Source organism: Typopeltis vanoorti, chromosome 16 (assembly GCF_054136105.1).
Source record: "Typopeltis vanoorti isolate ZY-2024b chromosome 16, IOZ_Tvanoo_1.0, whole genome shotgun sequence".
NCBI classification, from domain to species: Eukaryota; Metazoa; Arthropoda; class Arachnida; order Uropygi; family Thelyphonidae; genus Typopeltis; species Typopeltis vanoorti.
Window position 1 is genome coordinate 12,502,660 of NC_143564.1, and position 25,815 is coordinate 12,528,474.

The window sequence follows — 25,815 nt, forward strand, 5'->3', positions numbered from 1 at the left end:
CTTAGAAAGTCCTCCCTTTCAAGAAAAAAAAAGTTTTTCTGTTCTCTCAGAGAAACCCTTTTTTTTTTTTTTTTTTTACTCCTTCCTCAGTTTCCTGGGGATGACTCTTCTGCTTAGCCTGGGCCTTAGAGTCAACTGTGAGTTCATGTCTAGATAAACAACACAAAAAAAAACTTTTCACACCCCATCTGATAGATTTACACTTCCTTCAACAACCAGCTAGGTTATGCTTGCCTACTCCTTTTCGAGTTTTGTACTGGTATCAACTAACTTCTTGTAGGAGGAAAATACATTCCGCTCAACACCAGCATAATTTATCTCTAGAGTATCTATGTACTAGACAGCTTAATGGGATTTACAAATAACTTAACAATTCCCTTACATAATTCTTACTATTCTGACACAAAATTCTCTGCTTCTCATTTCAGTTATACAGGAATAAATTTCAATATATGGCACATATGGGCTACACATTATCACATAACATAAAGAAATTTTTCATAATTATTAGCTGATGTGCAGGTATCTCCTTAATTAGTAATATTTATCATGTTAAATCCTGAATGAAGAATTTACTTGTAAAGTTCTCCATTCAGGATCTAACACCATGAAAATAGGCAAAATATTAAAAACTACACCTGTATCCTAAATGGAGAACTTATAGAACAAGTAAAACATTTCAGCTATTTAGGTGCAATTTTTACTGAAGATGGCAAATTAAATGTGGAAATAGATAACAGAATTAGCTAAGCTGACATGGTGGAAATTCAACTAAATAAATGTATATGGAATAAGAAAGAAATGAGTCAAAACACTAAACTAGCTGTATACAAGACAGTGTTCAAACCAGTTTTAACTTATGGATCTGAGAGCTGGGTTATAAATAAAACACTTGATCAAAAACTGGAGATTATAGATATGAGAGTTCTGAGAAAGATTAGAAGAGTGAATAGATGCCATCTATGGCAATATCATATTAAAAATTGGAATATTAGGAAAGAACTTGACATTGATAACATCCATTAATATGTCAGTAGATCTAATCTCAGGTGTTAGTATTATTATTATGTGCAACTCAAGGAGTCCTTAGACTTATCGAGGGAAGCCCTAAACATCATGTCAAGAACTATCCAACATTTGTGCAATATCTATTATACTTTGCTTTGAACTCATTCTCACTCATGGCACCCACAACAGGTTCTGGCAACCTATTCCACTCATTCACTACTCTCCAAGCAAAAAAAACCTAGTTCTAACACCCTTGCTAACTACACTCTTATTCACTTTCCATGGATAGACCCTAGTTCTCCCACCAACACACTTATTCTGAAAAATTTCCTTCGAATTAATCTTGCAAAAACCTCTCAGTAATTTGTATGTCTCAATCATATCATCCCTTTTCCACATATCAACCAGTATGCAGATCTGTGGGTCTGTAACCCATAGATCTTCAACCTTTTCATGTAATGTTCATTCCATTGACCTGCTACTATCTTGGTCAGTTGCCTCTGGATCCTCTCCACTACCTCCTCATTACCAAGAAAACCTGGTCCCCAGATTTGCGCACAGTAGTCAAGATGGGGTCTTATTATTAGGAACAATAACCTGCTTCTCTCTACTCGTGAAAGTATTCTTCAGTAACCAAGTGAGCTGATGAGCTACTTAAGCCACTTTTGCTATGTTCCTCCTAAACTTTAACTGCCCGTCCGCTAACACTCCCAAGTCTCTGTCTTTGTTGATATCCTGGAGTACTGTTCCACCAATGTGGTATACAGATGGTGATCTTTTCACTTCAAAATGCGTAACCTTACACTTTGTCACATTAAACTGACATCCATTCTCCTTTGCCCAGTCTGCCAATCTATCCAAATCATCCTGCAAAATTCTGAAAAACTGAAAAATAAGTATTAACTATTGCTCTATCCAACTTTGCATCATCGGCAAATAACTGAACAGTTCCTCTGATATCCTTTCATATGTTGTTAATGAACAAATTAAACAGTAGCAGTCCAAGAACAGAACCCTGCTGCTCGCCACTAGTCACAGGTCTTGTTTTGGACTCTACTCCTGAATAAACTACTCTCTGATATCTCTTCATCAATCACCCTCCTATCCATCCCCATTCTCGTGGAAATGCATTTCTAAGAGTAGCAGTCCAAGTGCTGTGTGCCACTAGTCACAGGCCTTCTTTTGGACTCTACTCCTGAATAAACTATCTGATATCTCTTCATCAGCCAACCCCTGATATCCATCTCACCAGCCCTATATCAATCCCCATTCTCATGGAAATGCATTTCTCCATACATTTCCAAGACATTTGATTTTGACATCAAAGCTTCTCAGCAAACAACTGCATACCAAATGTCAAATAAATAAATAGGATATGATTATGAAATTAGACAAGCAGTGTGGAAAATGTAATGACTACACACACACATACACAAAAAGAGAGAAGGGAAAAAAAAACATGCATAAAGAGTATAAAATTCAAACTAATAAAGTGACAAGCATGGTAAAGAAAGAAAAAGCACAATATGAGAGGAGATTGAGAGGAGAATGATGCTAGATGGATAAGCACCCTCAGATTTCCTTTGGCTTCATTTCCCAATCTTTTCTCATTATTATCATCATCATCACTAGATCTCTAATAAGTCAAAAGACTCTTCATGGGAGGTCCCATTTTTTTTCTCTTTCTCTCTCTCACACACACACACACACACAACTAATCATATTGCCTTAAAAATGTATTCACTGTCTTCATACCCACATTCTTGGGCAATGCATTCCAATCACTTACCACTCTTCTTGCAAAAAACCTGCTCACCCACCCCCCCTGCTCTCACCCTTCTTACACAGCTTCCAGGGATGGCCTCATGACATCCTCCTGTCTCCAACTATTTTATGAAATATCTCATCCACATTTATATGATGTTAACCCCTTACCAGCTTATATGTCTCAGTCATGCCCCCCCCCCCACACACACACATGCTCCTCCTATCCACTAGATTCTGAAATTTGCACTCCTTCAATCTCTCTTTTCATACCCAACATTGAAGAAACACCTTAGGACTTTTTCTAACATCTTTTCATTCTTTTGAAAACCAGATGACCAAACACAATCCAGTTAACACCTTTTACAGTAGGAGGGCGCCAGGGTTGCTGAAGAATGCGGCAGTAGATTTGAGCTGTTGTTAAAAAAAAGTGTTTTTTAAAAGGCGTATAGTGTGAAGTGTGCTCCATTTTTTTTCTCAGTAACACAACTGTTGTTTAGAGGTTCTGCTTTAGAGTTTCGTGTTACATATTGTGTTATTTTTGAGTTACTGAGAACGTGTGGTCGCAGTTGGGAGTATTGGCGGTGGAAGAAAAGATAAGTTATTTGCTATTTGGTATAGATGAATATAGCATTTATATATATGTATATGTACATTTAGCGTTTATATATATATATATATATGTGTGTGTGTGTGTGTAATACAGTGTTTATTTAGCCTTTATATATAATTACTTTAGTAGTTCCTCGGCAGTAAGGAATGATGGCAGATTCAGCTGCAGTCGCAAATGGCCTTGTCGCCAAGTTCTCCGCCATTTAAGAACTTCATTATAAGTAATATAATAAGGGGCTTTGTGGCATGCAGTACTTGCGGCATGTATGCATCTTGGGAGTTGGATATGTGGGTGGTGAGAGAGTGAGGAGTGCGTGTGTGTGCAAAATGCAGGCAATGGGAGGAAATAAATGAAATAGATATATCAATAACTGACCTAGTTGCTCCAGGAACGGGAAATGAATATCGAGTAGTGTGATAGGAGAGAATGAAGAAAAAAATATGAATGAGAAAATAATAGAAAGACTTTTATTGGGATTATATTGATCAAGTGCATATAGTGAACAACTAAGTTATACCAACTAGTTTCACCAACTAAGTCTGTTGGCATCTTCAGGGTACATAACTGATGTACAGCACTAAAAAGTAAAAAACTGTTACAAACTATAATCAACCGATTCCAATTATATTAAACAAAAAGCAGAGCGCGTACAATACATTCATGGAACGTGGATGATATCACTTGTTGTTATTTAGGAACGTTCTATAGTTGGCACTATAATTCAGTTCTGGCGAGTTGAAGGATCTGATAAGGGTCTTCCAGATCACGGGCAAGATTAGTCCTTGGTTCCTTTTAAGGTTTTGTATACAGCGGGCAACTGTTGTGGCCTCCTTAAAAATTCGGGAGCGGAAGTCCTCCTCCATGTAAGGAATTGTGCTTCTATCCCACTCTATGGTATGGTTCGTTCTTGAGAAATGAAAACCTAACCCCGATTTTTCTTCTCTGTTATTATTGACGTCACCTATGTGTTCTTTTTGCTTAATTTCAAGGCTCCTTGAAGTTTGGCCAGTGTAATTCAAACCGCACGAGCATGGTATGTTATAAACTCCAGCATGTTTGGAGAAAGGATGGGTATCTTTTGGAGATCTTAAGAATTGTCTAATTGTTTCTGTGGGTTTAAAGGCCACTCTTATTTTATGTGGTCTAAGGAGTCTAGCAATCTTATTGGAAACTGTCCCTAAGTATGGAATGATGATGGTAGAAATATAACGTACATCATCTTGTTGTCTTTGTCGGGGTTCAGAGAAAAGTATCTTGTGGATGAGTCTTCGAGGAAATCCATTCATGGTAAGGTTGGTGGATATCAGGGATAGTTCTTCCTGGAGGTCTTGTTGATCTGTTGTAAGGAGAGAGGCACGGTTCTTCAACATGCATACAATACTAAGTTTCTGAGAAATGTGGTGTGAGGAGTGAAATTTTTTTAACATGAGAAAATAATAGTCGATAGTCTGGTAGGCGTGAGTCACTGTGAAAGTTTCGGAGATGGTTTTGTTTGGGAGGAGAGTGAATTTCGATTTAGAATGACTGACTTGCAGAGGGAGATAGATGGGCTGAAAGAGGAGGTGGAATGTCTTGTGAATGAGATAAGAAATATGAAAGATGAGATGAGGAGAATGGAAGAGAGAAATGCAAGGCGAATCAGAGAAGGAGAGAGGGAGAGTTTTAGGAAGGATCGGAGGGGAGAGCATTTTGGGAATGATAGAAGAGGAGAGAATGGGAATAGTAGAAGAGAGGGAATGAGAGAGAGTTATGGGAATAACACAAGAGGAGAGAATAGGATAAGTGGAAGAGAGGAAATGAGAGAGAGAGTTATGGGAGTGATGAAGGAGGAGAGAATGGAAACAGTAGGAGAGAGGGAATGATGAGAGGTATAATGTATGGGTGACTCAATGATCCGTGGTGTGCAAGATAGGATGCATGAGGAGTGTTTGCCTTGAGGAACAATAGAGAATGTGGCTATGGCAATTAAGAGGGGTGAAAGGATGGATGAGATGATGGGCACGAATGACTTGAGAGGCAGTGCAAATCAGGTGGCGAGAGATTCTTGCTTGAAGTTGTGCAAAAGAAAATGCAGAGAGGGAAGATTGTGCGTGTGTTGCCCAGGTATGATAGTGACGAGCTGAGCAGAAGAGCAGCAATACTGAATCACATAATAGCCAGAATGTGTGAGAAGAGAGGGTTGGAATATGTGGATGCTTGGAGGGTGTTTGAAGATAGAAAGGAACTGTATGCTTGGAGGGCGTTTGAAGACAGAAGGGAACTGCATGCTGGATACTGCTTGCATTTGAATGAGGAAGGACGAAGGCATCTGGAAAGATTGTTGTTTTCTGAACGAGTCAGTGTGTCAATGCAGGAAAACTAGAATTCCCAGGGTGAATGGTAGCAGGGATGGCCTCTTGTAGGAATGGGTGCTTGAGGGAAGGGGGACGATGTCAGGAAACATTGAGCCCAGGAGGTCGAGAGGGGACAATGATAGATATAGAAGCAGTGACATTTTTATGCTCTATACTAATGCCAGGAGTGTCTGAAATACAGGAAATGAATTGGTGGCGCTATAGCATCAACCTGACCAAAGACTATTGGGTTCTCTGAGAAGTGGTTGATGGAGGATGATATAATAACCTGAATTGAAGTGGCACGGTACAGCATTTTTCAGCAGAATAGGAAAGGAAAATGTGTTGGTGGAGTACTGCTTATGATAAGTGATGACTTATGTCCTCTAAGAGTAGAGGCTTTGGAAGGCAGTGACACAAATGGTTTTGAGAGCATACGGTGAGAGGTAGAAGTGGCCAAGACAGGATATTTATTGGGGTGTTGCTATTAACCAGGGAGCACAGAGGGTGAGGACCAGGAGATGTTTAGGCAGTTGAGCATGGCAAGTGCAAGAAGAATGATTGTGATGGGAGATTTTAACTACAGCAGTATAAGCTGGGAAGAGGAAAATGCAAGTAGGAGGAAGGGGATAGAATTTCTGGAATTCTTGAGGGACAAATGTCTTCGGCAGCATGTAATGGACGGAACAAGAGTTTTAGATTTGGTCATAGCATCAGAAGAGCTGATAATGAGTGAGAGGCATCTCTCCCACCAGTTGGAGAGAGTGACTGTGTGGTTTTGACTTGGAAGATGAACAGACATGCAGGTGTATCAAAGAAAAGGGAACGTATGTGGAATTATAAGGCGGGTGATTATAGTAGTCTTAGGTATCAACTAGAGGCAGTTCCATGGAGGGAAGAATTGGAAGGCCAAGATATCATTAGTGCTTGGGAAATTGTGAAAGAATATTTGTTAGCAGCAATAGTAAGCTGTATTCCACTAGTGAAGAAGCGGACTCAAATTGGTGTAAAGTGGATGACAAACGATATCAAACAGGAACTGCAGTTGAAAAAGAGATTATGGAAGATATACAAGGAGAGGGGTGGAGGACAGAAGCATGAAGAATATAAGATGCAGACCAGGAGAGTGACCAGAATGGTGAAGAAAACAAAACTGGAATATGAGAAGAGATTGGCACTAAGATCCAAAGAAAATCCCAGGGAATTTTTTAGCTATGTGGCCAGTAGACGGAGAAAATTGTGGAAGAATGACATTGCGGGATAAAAATGGGAATATAGTGACTGATGCAGAGGACATAGTGGAGTTGTTCAGTGAGCACTTTCTTGGAGTATTTCATCCTGGAATAGGTTTTAATACTAGAGGGATAGGGCAGGATCAGGATTTAGAGGTGCCAGAGGAGAGTGTGTTCCAAATACTGAGTACTCTGGATACCAATAAAGCTGTTGGACTGGATGGTATTTCACCACTGGTTTTGAGAGAATGTACTAAAGAACTGACAGCTCCGTTGACCTGGCTTTTCAATAAAAGTCTGGCTGAAGGAAAGGTACCCAGGGAATGGAAGGAAGGTAAGATAGTGCCGCTGCATAAGGGCGGTAGCAGACTGGAAGTGCCTAATTATAGGCACTGTAATTAGATTTTGCACAGCCGTTTAACAGGGTGCCACATGATAAGCTGATTATTTAAGTTGCAGCACATGGGTTTAAATGTCAGGTTAGTCAAATGGATTCAGAATTGGCTGACTGATAAGTATCAGAGAGTTGTGTATGACGGGGCAATATCAAGGAAGCAGAAGGTTACAAGTGGGGTTCCACAGGGCTCAGTACTGGGACTTGTATTGTTCAATCTTTATATCAATGATATTGTCAATGGATTGCAAGGGGACATTCAGTTGTTTGCAGATGATATGAAGTTGGGAAGGGTTATCAGTAATAGTTCAGATGTGGCAACCCTGCAAGAGGATTTGAATAAACTAGACAGATGGGCAAATAAATGGGGGTGTCGGTTCAATGCAGCAAAATGTAGTCTTGAGGTTTGGGTCCATCGATAGGAGGATGAGTACTCGATTGGAGGAGCTGTACTGGAGGAGGTAGGGGAGACAAGATCTGGGGGTAATGATTGATAGAAAACTGACTGAAATACAGGGAGCATATTGCAAAGATGGTGAGGGTAACTCAGAGGATTGCTGCAATACTGAGAAGGATGCTGACCTGTAGAGATAAAAGAGTTATCATTCCGTTGTATAAGGCCCTGATCAGACCACACTTAGGCTATTGTTCTCATATTTGGTCCCCAGGATTTGAAGGAGATAAATTGACTGTGGAAAGGGTACAGAGGCGGATAACAAAGATGGTTTCAGGACTGTACAATATGAGTTATGAGGATCGACTGAGGGAATGTGGACTACAGAGTTTGATGGATAGAAGGAGAGGTGATATGATCAAGACTTTTAAACTGTTGAGAGGCAGTTACAGGGTAGAACATTGGAGAGTTCTTTCACCTGGCGGGAAGGAGCGATTACAAGGGGCCATACCTGGAAATTACGAAAGGAGGCTGTGCGCAAGAGGGTGAGGAGTGGTTTCTTTGCATGGAGGGTGGTTGAACCTTGGAATGCATTACCTGAGAGAGTGGTTGGAGTGGGACCGATCAGTAGGTTCAAGGAGTGGTATGATAAACTTTGTATTTCCTAAAAACGACCTCCCACGATGAGTCTTTTGACTCCATGGAGGCCTGGATAATAATTATAATGATAATAATCATGATATCCTTACTTCTTCACATCAGTGTCCTCATAATCTACTGTATTGCCCTCACAGTCTTAGCAAAAAGTACCCAAAATTTTAGTTCCTTATCCACCAACACCCCCAGATAAATTGTCTCCTCCATCTCCTCAAAGATATCCCTACCAATCTTAAACACTGCATCCAACTTTGCTTCCCAAATTTTAAAACTTTACACTCTGCAACGTTGAACTGGTTACTCAACTCATTTACCTAATTATTCATTCAAGTCCTCTTGCAAAGCTACATCTGTTCTACTCCTTGCAGTTTTTCCCAGCTTTTGCATCATATGCGAACATTTGCATATCCCATTTAAACCTTTTTCAATCTTATTAGCATACATGTTAAATAGCAACAGCCTGAAAACAGACATTTAAGGTTTACTACTAGTGACCTTCCTCTTCTGGGATAACATTCTGCATAAACAATCTGATGATACCTGTCATCAGGTTGTGTATGGAGAATGATATCATACCAGCCAGTCTCCAGTACAGTGCATTAATCTATTATCCAATCCTATCTATTGCAATTTAATTATCAGCTTGTCATGTGGCAGGTCTCTCAAAGGCCTTTACAAAATTTGAATATACCACTGTATGTGTCTCCTTTGTCCAATCTTCAATTATCTTCAATTCTTACAGTCTTATTAACATCAAGTTTACTCTCCTCATACTCCTCCCCCCGATGCTTTCCCAAGTTTTACATGATTTTGTCTTCAAGAATAAAATACCTTTATGAATTGCTCATATAACATCTCAACTATATCCTCCACCAGAAGTGTAAGAACTCAGCATTAGGTCAGTTGCCGTTTGCATCAGTGACCGAATATTTTTATAGTTATCGCAATTGTCCCACTGAAGAAAGACACGTAGCTAAGAATTTTCCACGGGTGCCTTTTGCAGTGATATCATTCTACTGTTTTCACTGACCACTATCATCTTATTGCATGTTTCCTATCCTTACCAAGAGAGTTGGCTTTCTTACCTCCTTTTTATACTTCTCATACAAACTGATTATTACCACTAATCTTGTTCTGTTTCTATAATGTCTTCTTCATCTGAACATGCCTCATCTCTTTCACACCTATCTTATTTAACCTCCTAACCTTTGGAATGTGCAGAATTTGGGACATTGCAGTTGCCAGATAATTTGTGAACAGGAAAAAAGGAGCATTGATCTCCCATCCATCAATGCCTCATTCCATGATATAACTGCTACAAGTCATTTCCTAAGTTTCTCTTAATCACTAATATTATAGTTCAATATTATCATTATTATTCTTATATGGGCAACACCATGGAATCCTTACTTATTGAGAGAGATCCTAAACATTATGCCAAGCACTTGCAAATATTTGTGCAGTATCTATCATACTTCACGTTGAACTAATTCATATTCAAGGCACTTACAACAGACTCTGGCAGCTATTCCACTCATTCACCACTCTTCAAGTAAAAAATCTAGTCCCCACACCCTTGCTAACTACCAAGGTTGGTCCTAGTTCTCCCACCACAGACTTGTTCGGAAAAATTTCTTCATCATCATCATCATCAAATTCCTGCCATGTACCCTCAAGGGGTGTACAGGATATGATAGTACTACATGAAAAAAATTACATCATTATTAATTTCCTATCTACAATTTTCCTCCAAATCAGTCTGTTACTTGTCAAGACTCCAACCTTATCAGATCTTATATTTCTATCGTCTAAGGCACTTTGTACGTATCAATCCACCTATATCTTGGTCTTCCTCTGGGTCGTTTTGCTGCCAACCTGGCAGAGAACACTTGTTTTGCTAATCTTTCCTCGCCCATTCTGTTTAAGTGACCATACCACCTGAGATTAGCAGAGCTAATCTCAGGTGGTATGGTCACTTAAACAGAAAAATTTCTTCTGTATTTATATTGTAAAAATCCTTTAGTAAGTTATATATCTGAATCATAATATCACCCCTTTTCAGCTTGTCAGCCAATTTCTGTAAGCTAAAAATCTTCAACCAATCCTCATAAGGTGCATTTCATAGACCTGCCACCATCTTGGTCACTCATATCTGGATCCTCTCCACCTTCTCATTCCCAGGAAATGCGGTAACCAGATCTGTGCAGTAGTCAAGATAGTCTTACCAAGGCTCTATAAAGAGGTATAATTACTTGCTTGTCTCTACTCGTCAAGATATTCTTCAATAACCAAGTAATCCAATGAGCTGCTTTATCCACTAAGACTCCTAAATCCCTGGCTTCATCAATTTCCTGGAATACAGCTCCATAAATGTGGCACATAGCTGGTGAATCTTTTACCCCAAAATGCATAATCTTGCACTTTACTATATTAAACTGATACACAGTCTCCTTTGCTCATACTGCTAGTTCGTTTAAATTATCCTGCAAAATTTAACATCTTTATTGACTATTGTCCTACCCAATTTTGCATCATTGGCAAACAACTGAATAGTTCCTCTCAGATCATTTCCTATGTCGTTCATGTACAAATTAAGTAGTAGCCAAAGAACAGAGCTCTTTACACACACCACTAGTCACAGACCTTCTACTGGACACTTCTCCTATTATCTGATATCCCTCCATCATCCACCCTCTTATCCACTTCAACTTTATATCCATCCCCATGTGCTGCAATTTTTTATTAGAATTCCATGTTGTATCCTGAAGCCTTTGCTAATCCCAGCAGTATTGCTAGAAATCCATTACCTTTATCCAACTCGGCTATCACTGTATTATAAAAAATGAGCAAATTATTTAGGCATGACCTACCCTTCACAAAACTATGTTGTCCCCATATAGTATCCCATTCCTGTATTTTGCTCTTAAGCAACTTCTCCAATACCTTGACCATGACACTCGAGATGCTGATTGATCAGTAATTTGCTACCTCAGTCTTGGTGCCTCCTTTATGCAATGGAACTATTTTCCTCTCTTTCTACCCACTTGAAACTAATCCAGAACTGAGACTTAGATTAAACAATGTGGTCAAAGGTGTTGCCAATTTCCTAGCACTTTCTCATAAAACTCTATCTGGTATGTCATCTAATCATCTCATAGTGTATTCACATCTGAGTTCTGTAATATCCTGTGTACCTCCAATTCATTTACCTCTATTTCCATATAAGCCCTTGCCTCTCTTGTAACTATAATATCTCTGCCTGGATGATATATTCTTGCAAAGTGTTCACTTAGTAATTCAACTATTTCATCTGTGTCAGTTACCTTCCTACTTATTGGCATTCATTAAAATTATTCTGCCATAAACATTCTTCATTTTACTTGAATCATACCGAAAGAACTCTTTTGCATTACCTTTGGCCTGTACTGCTAATTTCCTCTCATACTCTAATTTTGCCTTTCTTACCATATTGGTCACAGTTCTGGCCTGTGCTTTGTACAGCATATATCCCTTTCTCACAGAAGTCCTTATAGAGGTGACCATCACTCGAATGATCATTTCATTTCACTTTCACCAGCTAGAGGATGATTTGACACCCTATTTACAATGGAATTATGTCCTTCCAAGAGATAATCAAATTCAAGATTGTTGATCCTTGCCTGCCTTCTGTTATGCATTTCCTAATGTTTCTCCTGTGTCTCTTGAACTCAAGAAATTCATTCTCTTTGCTCCAAGATGCTATCTCTTCATTTCAGTTCTATATCACCATAATTCATGGTTCCTGCAAGTGGTCCAGGAGGCTTGGTACCTTTGGACTCTTGGTTACAGACATTAGCTTCATGTTACCAGTGTTACAGTCTCTGGAGCTTCTTGTGTCTGAAGCACCAGCTATGTACCACAAGGGTAACACTACTGTGTTACCCTTGTGGTACCACAGTAGTGTTACCCTTGCTGTGCCCAAACCAGGAAAAGATTCAAATCATGTAAAAAATGTATGACCTATCTCCTTGCTTTGCTCTCCACCTAAAGCTCTGAAAGAATTAACCTTAAAAGAATTTCTCCACTCATACTGATTGAACAAGCTAGCTTCAGGCCAGGAAGAAGTTGCTGTGGCCAGGTCCTGGCCCTGACAACACAGATTGAAGCAGGCTTCCAGAAGAAACTTAAATCTGGAGTCACTTTCATTGACCTAACATCAAATTATGACACAGTCTGGATCAGGGGCCTCCTCCTAAAGTTAGGCAATATTATAAGGTGCAAAAAACTTTCCAGCTTTTTGAATTCCATTCTCTCTAACAGAAAGATCTGAGTCCATATTGGTGGGAAAAAAGAGCAAGCCCAGATTCCTCCACAACAGTCTCTGTGTTAGCCCCTTTACTCTTTAACATCTACATGTACGACTTACCACATACCAGCTCAAGCAAATATATGTACGCTGATGACCTAGTGATCCTGCACCAATCTACCTCCTTTGCCAACCTGGAAACAACCTTGAACACAGACCTGAACATCCTGGAAGAGTACTTCAAGTTAAACAAAAACTGTGTCCACAGCATTCCACCTAAACAATGCAGAGGCAAATCGACACCTCAACCTCTCTTTCTCTGGCAAAATGGTAGAACATGAGCCTCACCCGAAATACCTTGGAGTGAGCTTTGACAGAAGCCTAACCTATAAAAGTCACAACCTGTCCAACAAAATAGAAATGAAAAATAATATCATTTCAAGGCTAGGAACAACTTGGGATTATAGTGCAGAAGTCTTAAGGTTATCTGCACTAGCCCTCACATTCTCTGCAGCAGAATACTGTGCACCTATCTGGGAAAGAAGTGTGCACACTAACATTATAGACACCCGGCTAAACTCTACCACGCGCACAATTAGTGGGACACTGAGAAGCACCCCCCTCTCTTTACTTCCTGTCCTATCTAACATTGCTCCACCAAATCGGAGAAGACAACCCTCGATTAAAGAATTTAATAAAGTAATGAGCAACCTATCCCTGCCCCTGCACCAGACTCTCATAAATCCATCTAGTCTTTGCCTAAAATCAAGAAATCCTTTCTGGTCCATGGATGAACCCTCTTCAGCTGCCTTACCATCAACGCGTGACATGGGGATAGAACACGGGTCCAACAATCTTCCAACAAATGGCTTTTTGGTTGAAGATCCCTGTGCTCTGCAGCCTGGCTTTGCTCTTTGTTGATAGATGACCAAATCTTCCGAGGATGATTTGGTCATCTATCAACTGGATCAGAACTAACCTGGACAGATATGGCTACCAACTATTTAAATGGAGACTATCAGACCACCCTTATTGTGACTGTTCCCCTGTGGCCCAGAAGATCACTCGAATTGTGACTGACCAAGGTGTCAATTTCATGGCCTCCAGGACATCCACGAGGTGACAGATGGAGCCCTGGATTGACTTTCTGGACTGGACATTGACCTGTAGCTGCTTTGTATTCCTTTTGTCATAAGAATAAATAAATAAAATCACCAAAATTAAAATCTTTCTTTTCTTATTTGTCAGGCCAGTTTTTCTCTACATTTCCTTCTCACTAATCTCCACATTATTCCTGTATAGCATTATCCACTTAAATATTTAATATGTCCACATCTCTTCAGAACCACTGCTGCTATTTGCTCCTTGCATTTCCACATTGGATGGTCACAACTCCTCTGTTACCATTAATAGTACTCCTACAAAGTGTGGCAGGAAACGTATCAGGCTCCCTTTCATGACAAACATCATATCCATCCTTCTCTTTCTGTCAGGATGTCATATTCATCCAACCATCTCTCACTTTTAATAGTTTTTGGGTGAATGAACTTGATCAGCATAACAGTTTTGTTCCCCTTATTTCAGATTCTATAACAAGTCTCACTGACATCACTTCTCAGACGTGATTCTTCCACACCCTCTACCCAGCCATTCCTCTCTATCATCACTGATCCTACCTACACTCACTCTCCAGACCTACATTTCCCCCCCCCCACACACACACACACCTTCTATGCCATCTCAATCCTTTCTTGTCCACTCACACAATGTCTCCCTTTCTATCTGACTCTCTTCATTTCCCTGTCTGTCTTGTACTGCTCTCTTGCTTTAGTGACCTGCCCTTCCACATCACCTCTTGCGTCTTCAGATCTTTTATTTGCTGCAGTCATTGTTTTTCCTTCCAGCAACAGTCTCTTGAGCTGACTCACACGAGATCTATTTAAATGCAGTCTTTCTCTTTTATACAGCTTCATTTGTCCCTCAAATTCCACATATTTGCAAAATGCACTCCTTTCTCCTCAACAACCTCCTGATATCCAATCTTACATTTGCCTTGTTACGTACCAAATCATTTGTTCCTGCAACCACTACAAACTCTTTTGCTCGCTTTCTCCTCTGATGAGTTGAGACAATGAGAAAAGATTATGTATGTTATGCTAGCAGAGTTGTGCGAGGAGAAAGGAGTGCATTTTGCAAATATGTGGAACTGTGGTTTTTTCTTCCAGGAGGAAGAATAAGCACAGAATAATAATACTAATAATTTCATTCATATCGATAGCAGAAATATGTATGTACATACATACATATTTCTGCTATGTTACCCAACAGTTAAACATGTTGGGTAACATATTGAAATTAGCAACTTGAGAAACGGTTGACAAGGATTGGGGAAGGGATGCTTGGTGAAGAACAATCTTGATTCAGGCCAAATAGAGGCTGTCAGGATCAGATTTTCATTTTATGACAAATAGTTGAGAAATCAACTATTTGCAAAAATCCAGTGTATATACAAAAGGTGTGACACCTTTTGGCTACTCGTATATGAAAATATGACTTCTGCATTACTTCAACCTTAGTATCACCTCTGGGTCTGGCTCCCACTGATGAGACCTCAGTAAAGGTTGAAACTGGTCTGGGTAGTGGTCCTTCCTATAATGCATAGCATTATGCATACCCGTAAGGATATGTGCTTTGCATTATGGAATACTAAGGCAAGTGATGTGAAGTCATTAGCTTCTTTATACGAGTTGTCCCAGTCCTGAAAATACTTTAGTCACAAATTTTGTTTGTGACTAAAGTATTAGTCACAAACAAAATCATTTATGACTTGGATAAATGATTAAACCAAGTATATAATTTCTTGGTATCTTTAATTTATAGCATTTAAGGCATGTTGTAATGAGTTGTGTGTGAAAGTGGAATAGTACCTCCCACAATGAATCTTTTGACCACATGGAGGTCTGATGGTGATAATAATAGTAATAATAATGGTGGACACTGATGGAATTATCATAAATTTTTGTCTTTTGTAATAAGAAAACTGAAAGATGGCTAAAATGAGAATCTCATCACTGTTTAAAAAATTGACTATAGTAGTATGAATGGTTTAGAAGCACTATCTAGCCTATTTGTAATGATTGTGCAATTGTTTTAGTTTGTCTGAATCTTTTGAATAGCTTGCATTGATAAGTAGATCACTTGATTATCTTATCCTGAGATGAACTGTGGTTCATTTATTTTGTAAAGAATGGCTAAAAGACATTTATGCATGTCTTTACTAATAGAGGTCTTTACCTTAAAATATCATGTTGTTTTTGTTTCCACGTACTTTCTTTTAATAATTATTTATTTGCTGTGCATATAGTTATTTTGATTTCTCTTTCATGGGTCATAACTAATATTTCACAAATTACTGATGTTTCATATTTGTTTTAATTGTATTTTCCAGTTTATTTATTTTTATTATTAATATAATCAATGGAATTTTCAGATACAAGCTTACACTAAAGTTGGTCCAGGAAGTAAATCTGTTTTAATGGAGACTCTTCCTATATGGAGTAAGTATTTAATATTTTATAAAGTTTAATTTTGTCTTTTGCATTGCATATCTCATTACACTTAAACATGATTTGTTTTCTTAATGTTCTTGATGTGAATGAAAATATTTTATTACTCTCACCTTTCAACCAGGAATTCTTATTATAATAAAACTAAATTTATTTTCCAAATATATTTTATACAAATATGTATAAGGAGTCTTAAGTTCATCTGTGGTGGTAACAGCGTTAAATCCATTAATTACCCAAAATCATATTATATCTTTGTCTCATAATTACTACCAAATGTGTTCAATTAAGAGTTTATATTTGTGAAGGGAAAACCAGAATATCCGAAGGAAACGAAAGCCAAATATAGTAAAAAAAAAAAAAGCCAAACATTTTTTTGCAAAACTTGGATTTCAGATGTTCCTTTATTAAAGTGAAGGATATGTATATTTCTATCATAATGGAACTTCAGTGCATTTTTTCCACATTTTCCATATATCTGAACTATCACCACCTCACCTGTTGGGTTGGTTGACCTTATTCTTGACCATTAGATGTCCTATCCTTATTCATTTCATCCATTGTATTTGTTATTTTATATACAAAATGGTAGTGTATGTGAAAGTGTTAATATTTACAGAAGTATTTTTGACTGTGATACACACTGGAGGATTTTGGATACAAACTCTCCATTTTTATTGAGAAAACAACTCAAGTATTATTATGACAAACTGGAAATGTATACCCAAGTCAAAGGTAGATGTTTCTAGAAACTATTTCTTCCAGATGGTTCCTTATCATTCTCAGTTTTTAGAAAACCCATACATATGGGGAAATATTTACACAAACAATCACATCATCATTACCCTTCTCAACAGTATGGTATCTTAAAAATGCTAACCCACAGGGTGAGAGCAATCTGTTCCAATGACAATGCTCTTGCTGCTGAACTGGCTCACTTACACCACACCTTCTTGGCCAATGGCTATAATCCCCCATAAGATAAACAAAATACTAAATGCTCCTAAGGAACCCCTCCCATTATTCACCACAGAGAACTACAACAAAACAGTCACCATCCTATACATTAAAGGCACATCGGAAAAAATATCTAGCATTCTCAATAAACATCAATTATACACTGTATTCAGACCGTGTGTCCAATTAGCAACTCTCATCCATTCACCCAAGGACAGCATCCCTCCTTTATCACATCCAGGAGTCTACGAAATACCCTGCTCATGTGATCAAGATTACTACGGTCAGACAGGAAGAACTGTGGACATCCACATCAGTGACCATAAAAGATACATCCGGCACTATCACTATGGCAAGTTGGGCCTAGTAGACCATGCTTTAGATACCCCTGCACACAGGATCAACTGGAAGAAAACAAAAGTACTGCACAGAAGCTTTTACAAGTCAGAGAGAGAGAGATTGTTCCTAGAAGCAACAGAGGCCTTGAAACATACTCCGAATCTCAACAAATATGGCTGTATAAATTTGCCTAAGATTTGGGGGACATATCTTAAGTTAAGACATAACTAGTACCTGCTTTCTCTCTCTCTCTCTTTTTTTTTTTTGATATAGGGCACCTAATTAGGAACTTTAGTCTTTGTGTTGTTGCGCTACAATTTTGTTAAACTAGTCCCTTTGTTACACCATGTTGTTGTAGTCTCGTACTGTGACAAACTGTGTTTTTGTGCTTTGAAGATGCTGGTTATAACACCAGCAAAATATCAGCAATAAGTCAATAAATAATTATTTACTTATAATTCTGTGTTCTGATATATATACCGTCAAAATTAAACAACATGTACGACGAACACATAAGCCTTTCTACACATTTGGTTATACAAATGTTTACTTGTGTTTAGAATACTGTTGATCCTATGCAAGACATAAAGTTAAATATCATCATTAATTTCCTGATATGTACTCTCAAGGAATATGCAGGTTACTGTGACAGCGCTACATGATTAAGTTTACGTTTATTATCAATTTCTTGTCAACAATTTTCCTCCAAATTAGTCTTTTACTTGTCAGTGCCAGAATATTGTTGTATCTAACATTTTGTACTTCTAAGGCACTTCTGACTGAATCAGTTCACCTAGACTTTGGTCTTTCTCTAGGTCTCTTTCCTGCCATCTTGGCATCAAATACCTGTTTTGCTAACCTTACCGTACTCATTCTATTTAAGTTGCCATACCACCTTAGATTAGCCTTGCATGTTATGTTCCTTTCTAATACTTTCATTTTTAGTATGATTCTGCCATTGTTGCCATCTGTTTACTCCCCTAAAATTTCTCCCTGCTCACAAATTTTTCATTACTAACAGTGTTAAGTTCCTTTCTAATAGCTTCATTTTTAATGCGATTCCACCATTGTTGCTGTCTGTTCACTCCCCTAAATTTTCTCAGAACTTTCATATCTGAGGTCTCTAGTCTTTGATCAAGTGCTATATTTTTAACCCAACTTTCAGATCCCTAATTTAAAACTCGTTTGAACACTGTCTTGCCTACTGCTATTTTGGCTAATTTCTCTCTTATTCCATATAAATTTATTCAACTGGCTTTCCACCATACCAACTTTTTTACTCTGTTGACTATTTCTAGATATAATTTGCCACGTTCACTAAAAGCTATGCCTAAATAGCTGAAAGGTTTTACTTCTACTATGGGTTCTCAATTGCGAATGCGGCTGAAATTTTCTATATTCCTGCCTGTTTTCATAGTTGTAATCTTTTTATTGCTGATTTTCATGCCAAACTTGTTATAGTTATAGTTGTTATGCAGTTTAGTTAAAGAATCCTGAAAACTTGTACTGGATGTATTTGTTAGTACAACATTATCTGCATAAAGCAAAGAGCTTAGTTTGATATCTCCAATTATAATGTGAATAAACCACTTTCTTTCATAATGCAATCCATATAGATGATGAATAAGAGTGTAGATAATGTGCCTTGTTTTACCTCTCATTTTCCATCAAACCATCTACCTGTATTTCTTTTAATTCTAACTGTTAACTAACCAATTAAATATAGACTGTATATTGCTCTGTATAATATAAATTAAAGATGCCAGGAAATTATATTCTTGGTTTCATCCTTTATCCAAGTGTAAGCAAACAGAGTTTACATGTGAAGTCACTTCATGACTGAGTTACTTGTATAGCCCAGTTGGGAAGTGACTTCACACACAAACTTTATTTGCTTACACTTGGATAAAGGATGAAACCAAGAATATAATTTCATGGCATCTTTAATTTATAGTATAACCAAGTGAAAAATCTTTCGACATGCTCTGTATAACGTTCTATTTACCCCATATAATTATAGTGTTTTGAAAAGTTTTTCTTTGGGCACCTTGTCATATGCCTTATGAAGATCTACAAAACTTATTTTAGAAATTATGGACTTTACAAATATGTTATAATAGCTCTTTTAATTTCCCGACGTTTCAATCTTCATATTAAGACCATCATCTGGAGCATATACAAATATACAAGACAAGCTGAGTTACATTACATACAGTAAGCTAGAGAAACAATGATTTGATTACAGGTTATTCTACTACCTCTAGTGAAAAAAAAAAAAATTTTTTTTTTAATTTAATTATTTAGAAATTACATCAAGCTAAATTCTATTTATGATAACATGAATAAACATTCTTTCTTATAGATAGTTTTCTTTCAGTGACAATGATGTCCTATTTTTAGCATTACAATTGTTATTTTTGATTTAGGATTATGGATTATCTATAGTCCTGTTTATAGTTATTCTTAGAGAGGAAAGGTTCTGTGGGTCGAACATGAACATATGTTTGGGATTTTTAGACCATCATTATTGTTCAGATTGGGGGTGGTTGATAATAATCTCACAGGCTTCCTTAAATTTGCATTCATTCCATGTTTTGGCGTGATGTAGACAACTAGTGCTTTTCCTACATCATACCAAAACATGGTATGAATACAAATTTAAGGAAGCCTGTGAGATTATTATCAACCACCCCAATCTGAACAATAATGATGGTCTAAAAAACTCAAAGATATGAAAGGCACATATTCGACCCATGGAACCTTCCTCTCTAAGAATAACTATAAATAGGACTATAGATAATCCATAATCCTAAATCAAAAATAATAATTATTAATAACATCTTTAGTGTCACACAAACAGTTATAGGAATGGAATACAAGTAACGAACATTCGGTGGATCACCTATTAAAATACAATTGTTGCTGCGTACTAGGAAATGATTGAAAATAATAATTAATTAATATTTAAGATAATTGGTTTTTTATTGATTACATAAAATAAAAGTCTCCCAGATCTTCGAGAGAGAGAGACAATCATTTCGATTTAAATTCGGTTAGTGTAAAATAGCTTCACAACTTTCTTTAAAAAGGCGTTCATGTTTGAACCTGACCTGCATCTATGGAGAAGAATAGCTTTATCTCACTGGATATTATGAGTAGTGTTAATACTGTGTTGTGCTAGACCAGACTTCAGAGGTTTGTTATATTCAATATAATATTGATGTTCTTCAATTATTTTTTCTACAAAACGGCCAGTTTGTCCAAAATAAGAAACATCGCATTCACATGGTATTTGGTAAACGCCAGCCAAAGATAGATATGACAGTTTATCTTTTGTAGAAGGCAATAAGGAGGAAATTTTGTTGATAGGAACATATGTCGGAATCAATTGATACTTTTTCAAAATTCTACCTATAGGTTCTGAGATTCCTGGAATGTGAGGGATTGGAACTCTGTGGACTGTTGAAGAAACCTTATGTATTGAAACATAAGATTCAATTGTCTATTGGATTTGATTATTGTGGTAATTATTCGATTCCATTAACTTTTTAATGATGGAAAGTTCTTGTTGTAAGATTACTGGAGAAGAGCAAACTTTATATGCTTTATTAATTAGAGATTTAAGAATGCCAAATTTTTGAGATGTGTGGTGAGCAGACTTTTTATGAATGTATCTGCCAGTAAATGTGGGCTTTCAAAAGACACTTGTAGATAAGGTACCAGAAGAAGTTTGAGTAAGGAGAATGTCCAAAAATGGCAAAGTACTTGAATTTTCTCTTTCTATGGTGAATCGAATACGTGGGTGAAAGCTATTTATCTGTTGTAGAAAAGTGGACAGCTCATCTTCAATATGTGACCAAATAGCAAAAACATCATCGACATAACGATAGCAAAGCAATGGTTGAGGATGAATGGATGAAAACATAGTATCTTCGAACTGTTTTAAAAAGTAGTTTGCCAAAGGTGGAGACAGAGGGCTACCAATGGCAGTACCTTCGATTTGTTTGTAGATCTTGTTTTTCCAGCTAAAATAACCTGGATAACAAATTCAAAAATCTTTGCGATATCTGGAGGGTAATCGTCATATAATAATTTGACTGTGTCAGCTAATGGAATATTGGTAAACAGAGAAACAATGTCGAAACTGACTAGCAACTCAGACTCTGTGATTTTTATATCCTTAATTTTTTCAAGAAAATCTGTTGAATTTTTTATGTAGGATCTGGAATGTCCAGTGAGAGCACTTAAAGAACATGACAAGACTTTTGCAATTCGATAGGTAGGAGAATCAATGCAACTCATGATCGGTCATACTGGATAGCCATTTTTATGGGTTTTTTGGGAGTCCATATAGATGGGGAGTTCTTCCCAAGTACGTGCGTAATTTATCCACGTAATTTGGGTCCCAACTGATAGCCTCATCAAGTAAATTGTTTAATTTGTGAATTTGTAGGATTATGCGTTATCTCTTTGTAGGTAGAGGTGTCTTCTGAGAGGCTGGATACATTTGTCTTATAGTTAGTCGTATTCATGATTACAATAGCTTTTCCTTTATCGGCCTTAGAAATAGATATGTTATTATCTCTTCTTAAAGAAGTTAGTCCTTTGATTTTAGCATTTGATAAGTTTCATGGAGATAATTTGCGTTTAAATAATGAAGTCGCAACTTCAAAACGAAGTTTATTAGCATCGTTGCTAGAAAGTCCTGACAGATTGCTTTCTATATTACGTAAAAAATGCAGATACGAAATACGTGTAGGAATAACTGTAAAATCAAGGCCTTTTGCTAAAGCACTGTTTTTGGCATTGGATAAAGGGCGATTGGAAATGTTAATAATCCATTTATTAGTAGAAGTGATGTCAGAGATTAAGTTTTTCTTTTGCTTGTGATATAAAGAATTATATTTTTGCATAAGTCTCTGAAAATTTCTTTTGTAAGAATGGGTTAAAGATTGTTTTGATAAACTAAGAACAATATCTAGTAATTCATCATTAAGAACAGCTGAAATTTCTTCTTTGAGATCCAAAATAGACTTAATATTAGAAGCTAATTCTGTTTTGGCAGTACAGAGTTGGTTACAAATTAAGGAAAACTTGCATGAATGTAAATAGAGTGGGCTCCAGGAGATCGAATTGTATCTTTAAACTTAGCAAATGTAGGAATAACTTTCGTGTCACAACAATTTTTCAGAAAGGCAATCCGTGCTCGAAGCTTACCTTATAAAACGGTTAGTTTTCCTAACCTTCCTGTTTGCTTAGTAAATTCTTCCCTGTGAAGGATGATGATTCTTATTTCTAGAGGTACCTACTCAACCATCTCTTTGATATCGTTATGTCGATGATGTTTTTGCTATTTGGTCACATACTAAAGATGAGCTTTCCACTTTTCTACAACAGATAAATAGCCTTCACCCACATATTCAATTCACCACGAAAAAAGAAAATTCTGGTACTTTGCCATTATTGGACATCCTCCTTACTTGAACTTCTTCTGGTCCCTTATCTACAAGTGTCTTTCAAAAGCCCACATTTACTGGGCAGATACATTCATAAAATGTCTGCTCACCACACATCTCAAAAATTTGGCATTCTTAAATCTCTAATTAATAGAGAACATAAAGTTTGCTCTTTTCCAGTAATCTTACAACAAGACCTTTCCATCATTAAAAAGTTAATGGAATCGAATAATTTCCACCCTAATGAATCCAATGGCAATTTAGAATTTAGCCGACCAAATTGTATTCTTATTGGCTTAAACCAATATACAAAATGATGGTACAACATGACAAAATTTCATGCCGGCTGGGACGTCGCCCGGTTAAACAAACCCCGTTGTTTTTGCCAGGGAACCACATCAAACAACGAAAAGTCAGCTACTGGAACAAATCTGAAAGCACCCCCCAACTCAACATCACCAGAGTTAAACATCGGTACTATCAACATAAGAAGCCTGAATGGCAAAAAAATGGAGCTAGCTGAAGAATTAGATAAGTACCAGATCGATATAATAGGAGTGACTGAAACAAAAAAGACAAAAACTGGTGAGATCTTTCTGAGCAATAAATACTAAATGTTATATTCAGGAAATGACAATCAAGGAAAAGGAGTAGCCATAGTATTCAACACCAAATAAGAGGCTAATCTTCTTGAATGGCAAGCAGTCTCAAGTAGAGTGATGTGGACAAATATCAGAATGGGGAATTGGACAATGAGACTTGCCTATGGTCCCACAGAAGGTTCTACTAAAGGTAGACGTAGAGGAATTTTTTGATGCTTTAGAAAAAGCAACTGACACAATGAAAAAGGAAAAGTTGGTCCTTGTTGGGGATCTAAATAGCAGAGTAGGAAATGATTGTGAGACATACAAAAATGTTTTGGGAAAATTTGGAGTAAAGAGCAAAGCTAAAAATAATGGCAAATACCTGTTGGATTTCTGCTCAGGACATGGACTGGTTATTACTAACACTATGTTCCAACATAAAAATGTGCACAAATTCACATGGAGAGAAGACACAAGGAATAAGAAAAGTCTCACTGACTATGTTATTGTTGATAGTGATGTTTTCTCCCTGGTGCACCAGGACACCAGAGTGTACAGAGGATTTGAAATTGGAAGCGTCTTGAGCAGGATAAAATTGAATTTCATATTGAAAAGAATAACATGTAATTAAATTTTAAAGATAATAAATGTTGAGCAGCTCTCATATGTGAACCGTAGACTAAAATACACAAAGATTATTGAAGAAAAAATGAAAGAGTTTGAGAACAGCAACCAAACCTTGGAGATTCGGTGGCAAATCTTGAAGAAAACCTTGATTGATTCATTCAGAGAGACATGTGGTGAGGTTGTCTGCAAGGATAGAAATATCAGAACTCCATGGTGGTCACAGGAAGTTAAAGAGGCAGTGAAGGAAAAAGAAGAAAGCATATCAAATGTTCCTGGCAAATAAGTTAGCTTTTGCTCTTAGAGAATACTGAGACAAATGTAAGAAAGCGAAACACTGTGTGAAACTAGCTAAACAAAAGTCATGGGAGGACTTTAGCAAGAACATAGAAAATAAATATCAAGAAGGTGGTAAGATATTTTGGAGGTTGTTGAAGAAGCTTAGAAATTATTATTATTATTATTATTATTATTATTATTAAACAAGACCTCATGGAGTCAAAGACTCATCTAGGAGGTCCTTTTATCTCACACACATCTCATCATACCTTGTCTTAAACACATTCAAACTCCATGCAGACACCACACTCTCTCAGGCATTCTAATCACTCACAATTCTGCATGAAAAAAACCTGCCTCTCACTCCCCTACTCACACCCTCTTTATACAGTTTCCAGGGATGACCTCTGGTTCTCCCCTGATCTCCCACTATTCTCTGTAGAACTTCTCCACCATTGATCCTATAACAACCCCTTACCAACTTGTAGGTCTCTATCATATCTCCCCTCTTCCTTCTCTCCACTAGACTCTGCAAATTACATCTTTTCAATCTTTCCTCATACTCGACATTCCAGAGGTCAGAAACTACCTTAGTCAGTCGCCTTTGGACCCTTTCCAACATCTCTTCATCCTTCTGAAAACCAGGTGACCAAATCTGGGCACAATAGTCCATGTATGGCCTAATCAAAGCCTTATACAATGGAACAAGAAGCTCCCTACTTCTACACGTCATTGTCCTCCGCATCATTCCTAGAAGTCTTTGTGTTGTCTTCACAATTTTGGCAATGTGTCCCCTAAATTTTAGATCCTTATCCACTATCACCCCCAGATCTCTTATTTCCTTTACTTCCAACAATATATTCTCACCAAGCAATAAATTCTGCATCCCATCTTTGTTTTCCAAATTTTAAAACCTTACATTTTGCAACATTGAACTCACATCCCCATTTGCTTGCCCAATCACTCAATTTATTCAAGTCTTCTTGCAAGGCCACAACATCTTCACTACTCTTTATGGTTCATCCCAACTTTGCATCATCTGCATATAGAGGAATTAAATGGGGGAAAGAGTGCTGTAAAAGGAGTTAGAGATGATAAAGGTGACATGAAAACAGGGGGAAAAAATATCCTTGAAGTATGGAGTAATTACTTCGAAAAATTGCTAAATGAAACAAGCAGTGATAGCACAGTGGTAAAAAACACAACAGGCATACAGTCAGGAATACATATCCATACTTGAAGTAGAAAAAGCCATCAAAGGCTTGAAATGTGGAAAGGCTGCAGGAGTAGATGATATTCGACCAGAAATGCTGAAGTATGGTGGTATAAA

General features: G+C 37.4%; 1 protein-coding gene across 1 annotated transcript in view; it reads left to right on the plus strand.

Annotated features, from left to right (window-relative positions):
• LOC150097850 (tyrosine-protein phosphatase 10D-like) overlaps positions 1-25,815 on the plus strand; it is a 501,687-nt gene that overhangs the window by 324,762 nt on the left and 151,110 nt on the right. The window contains exon 19 of the mRNA XM_090406609.1: positions 16,171-16,237. Within this exon, the coding sequence (XP_090262735.1) occupies positions 16,171-16,237 (67 nt within the window). The remainder of the gene's footprint in view (positions 1-16,170; positions 16,238-25,815) is intronic.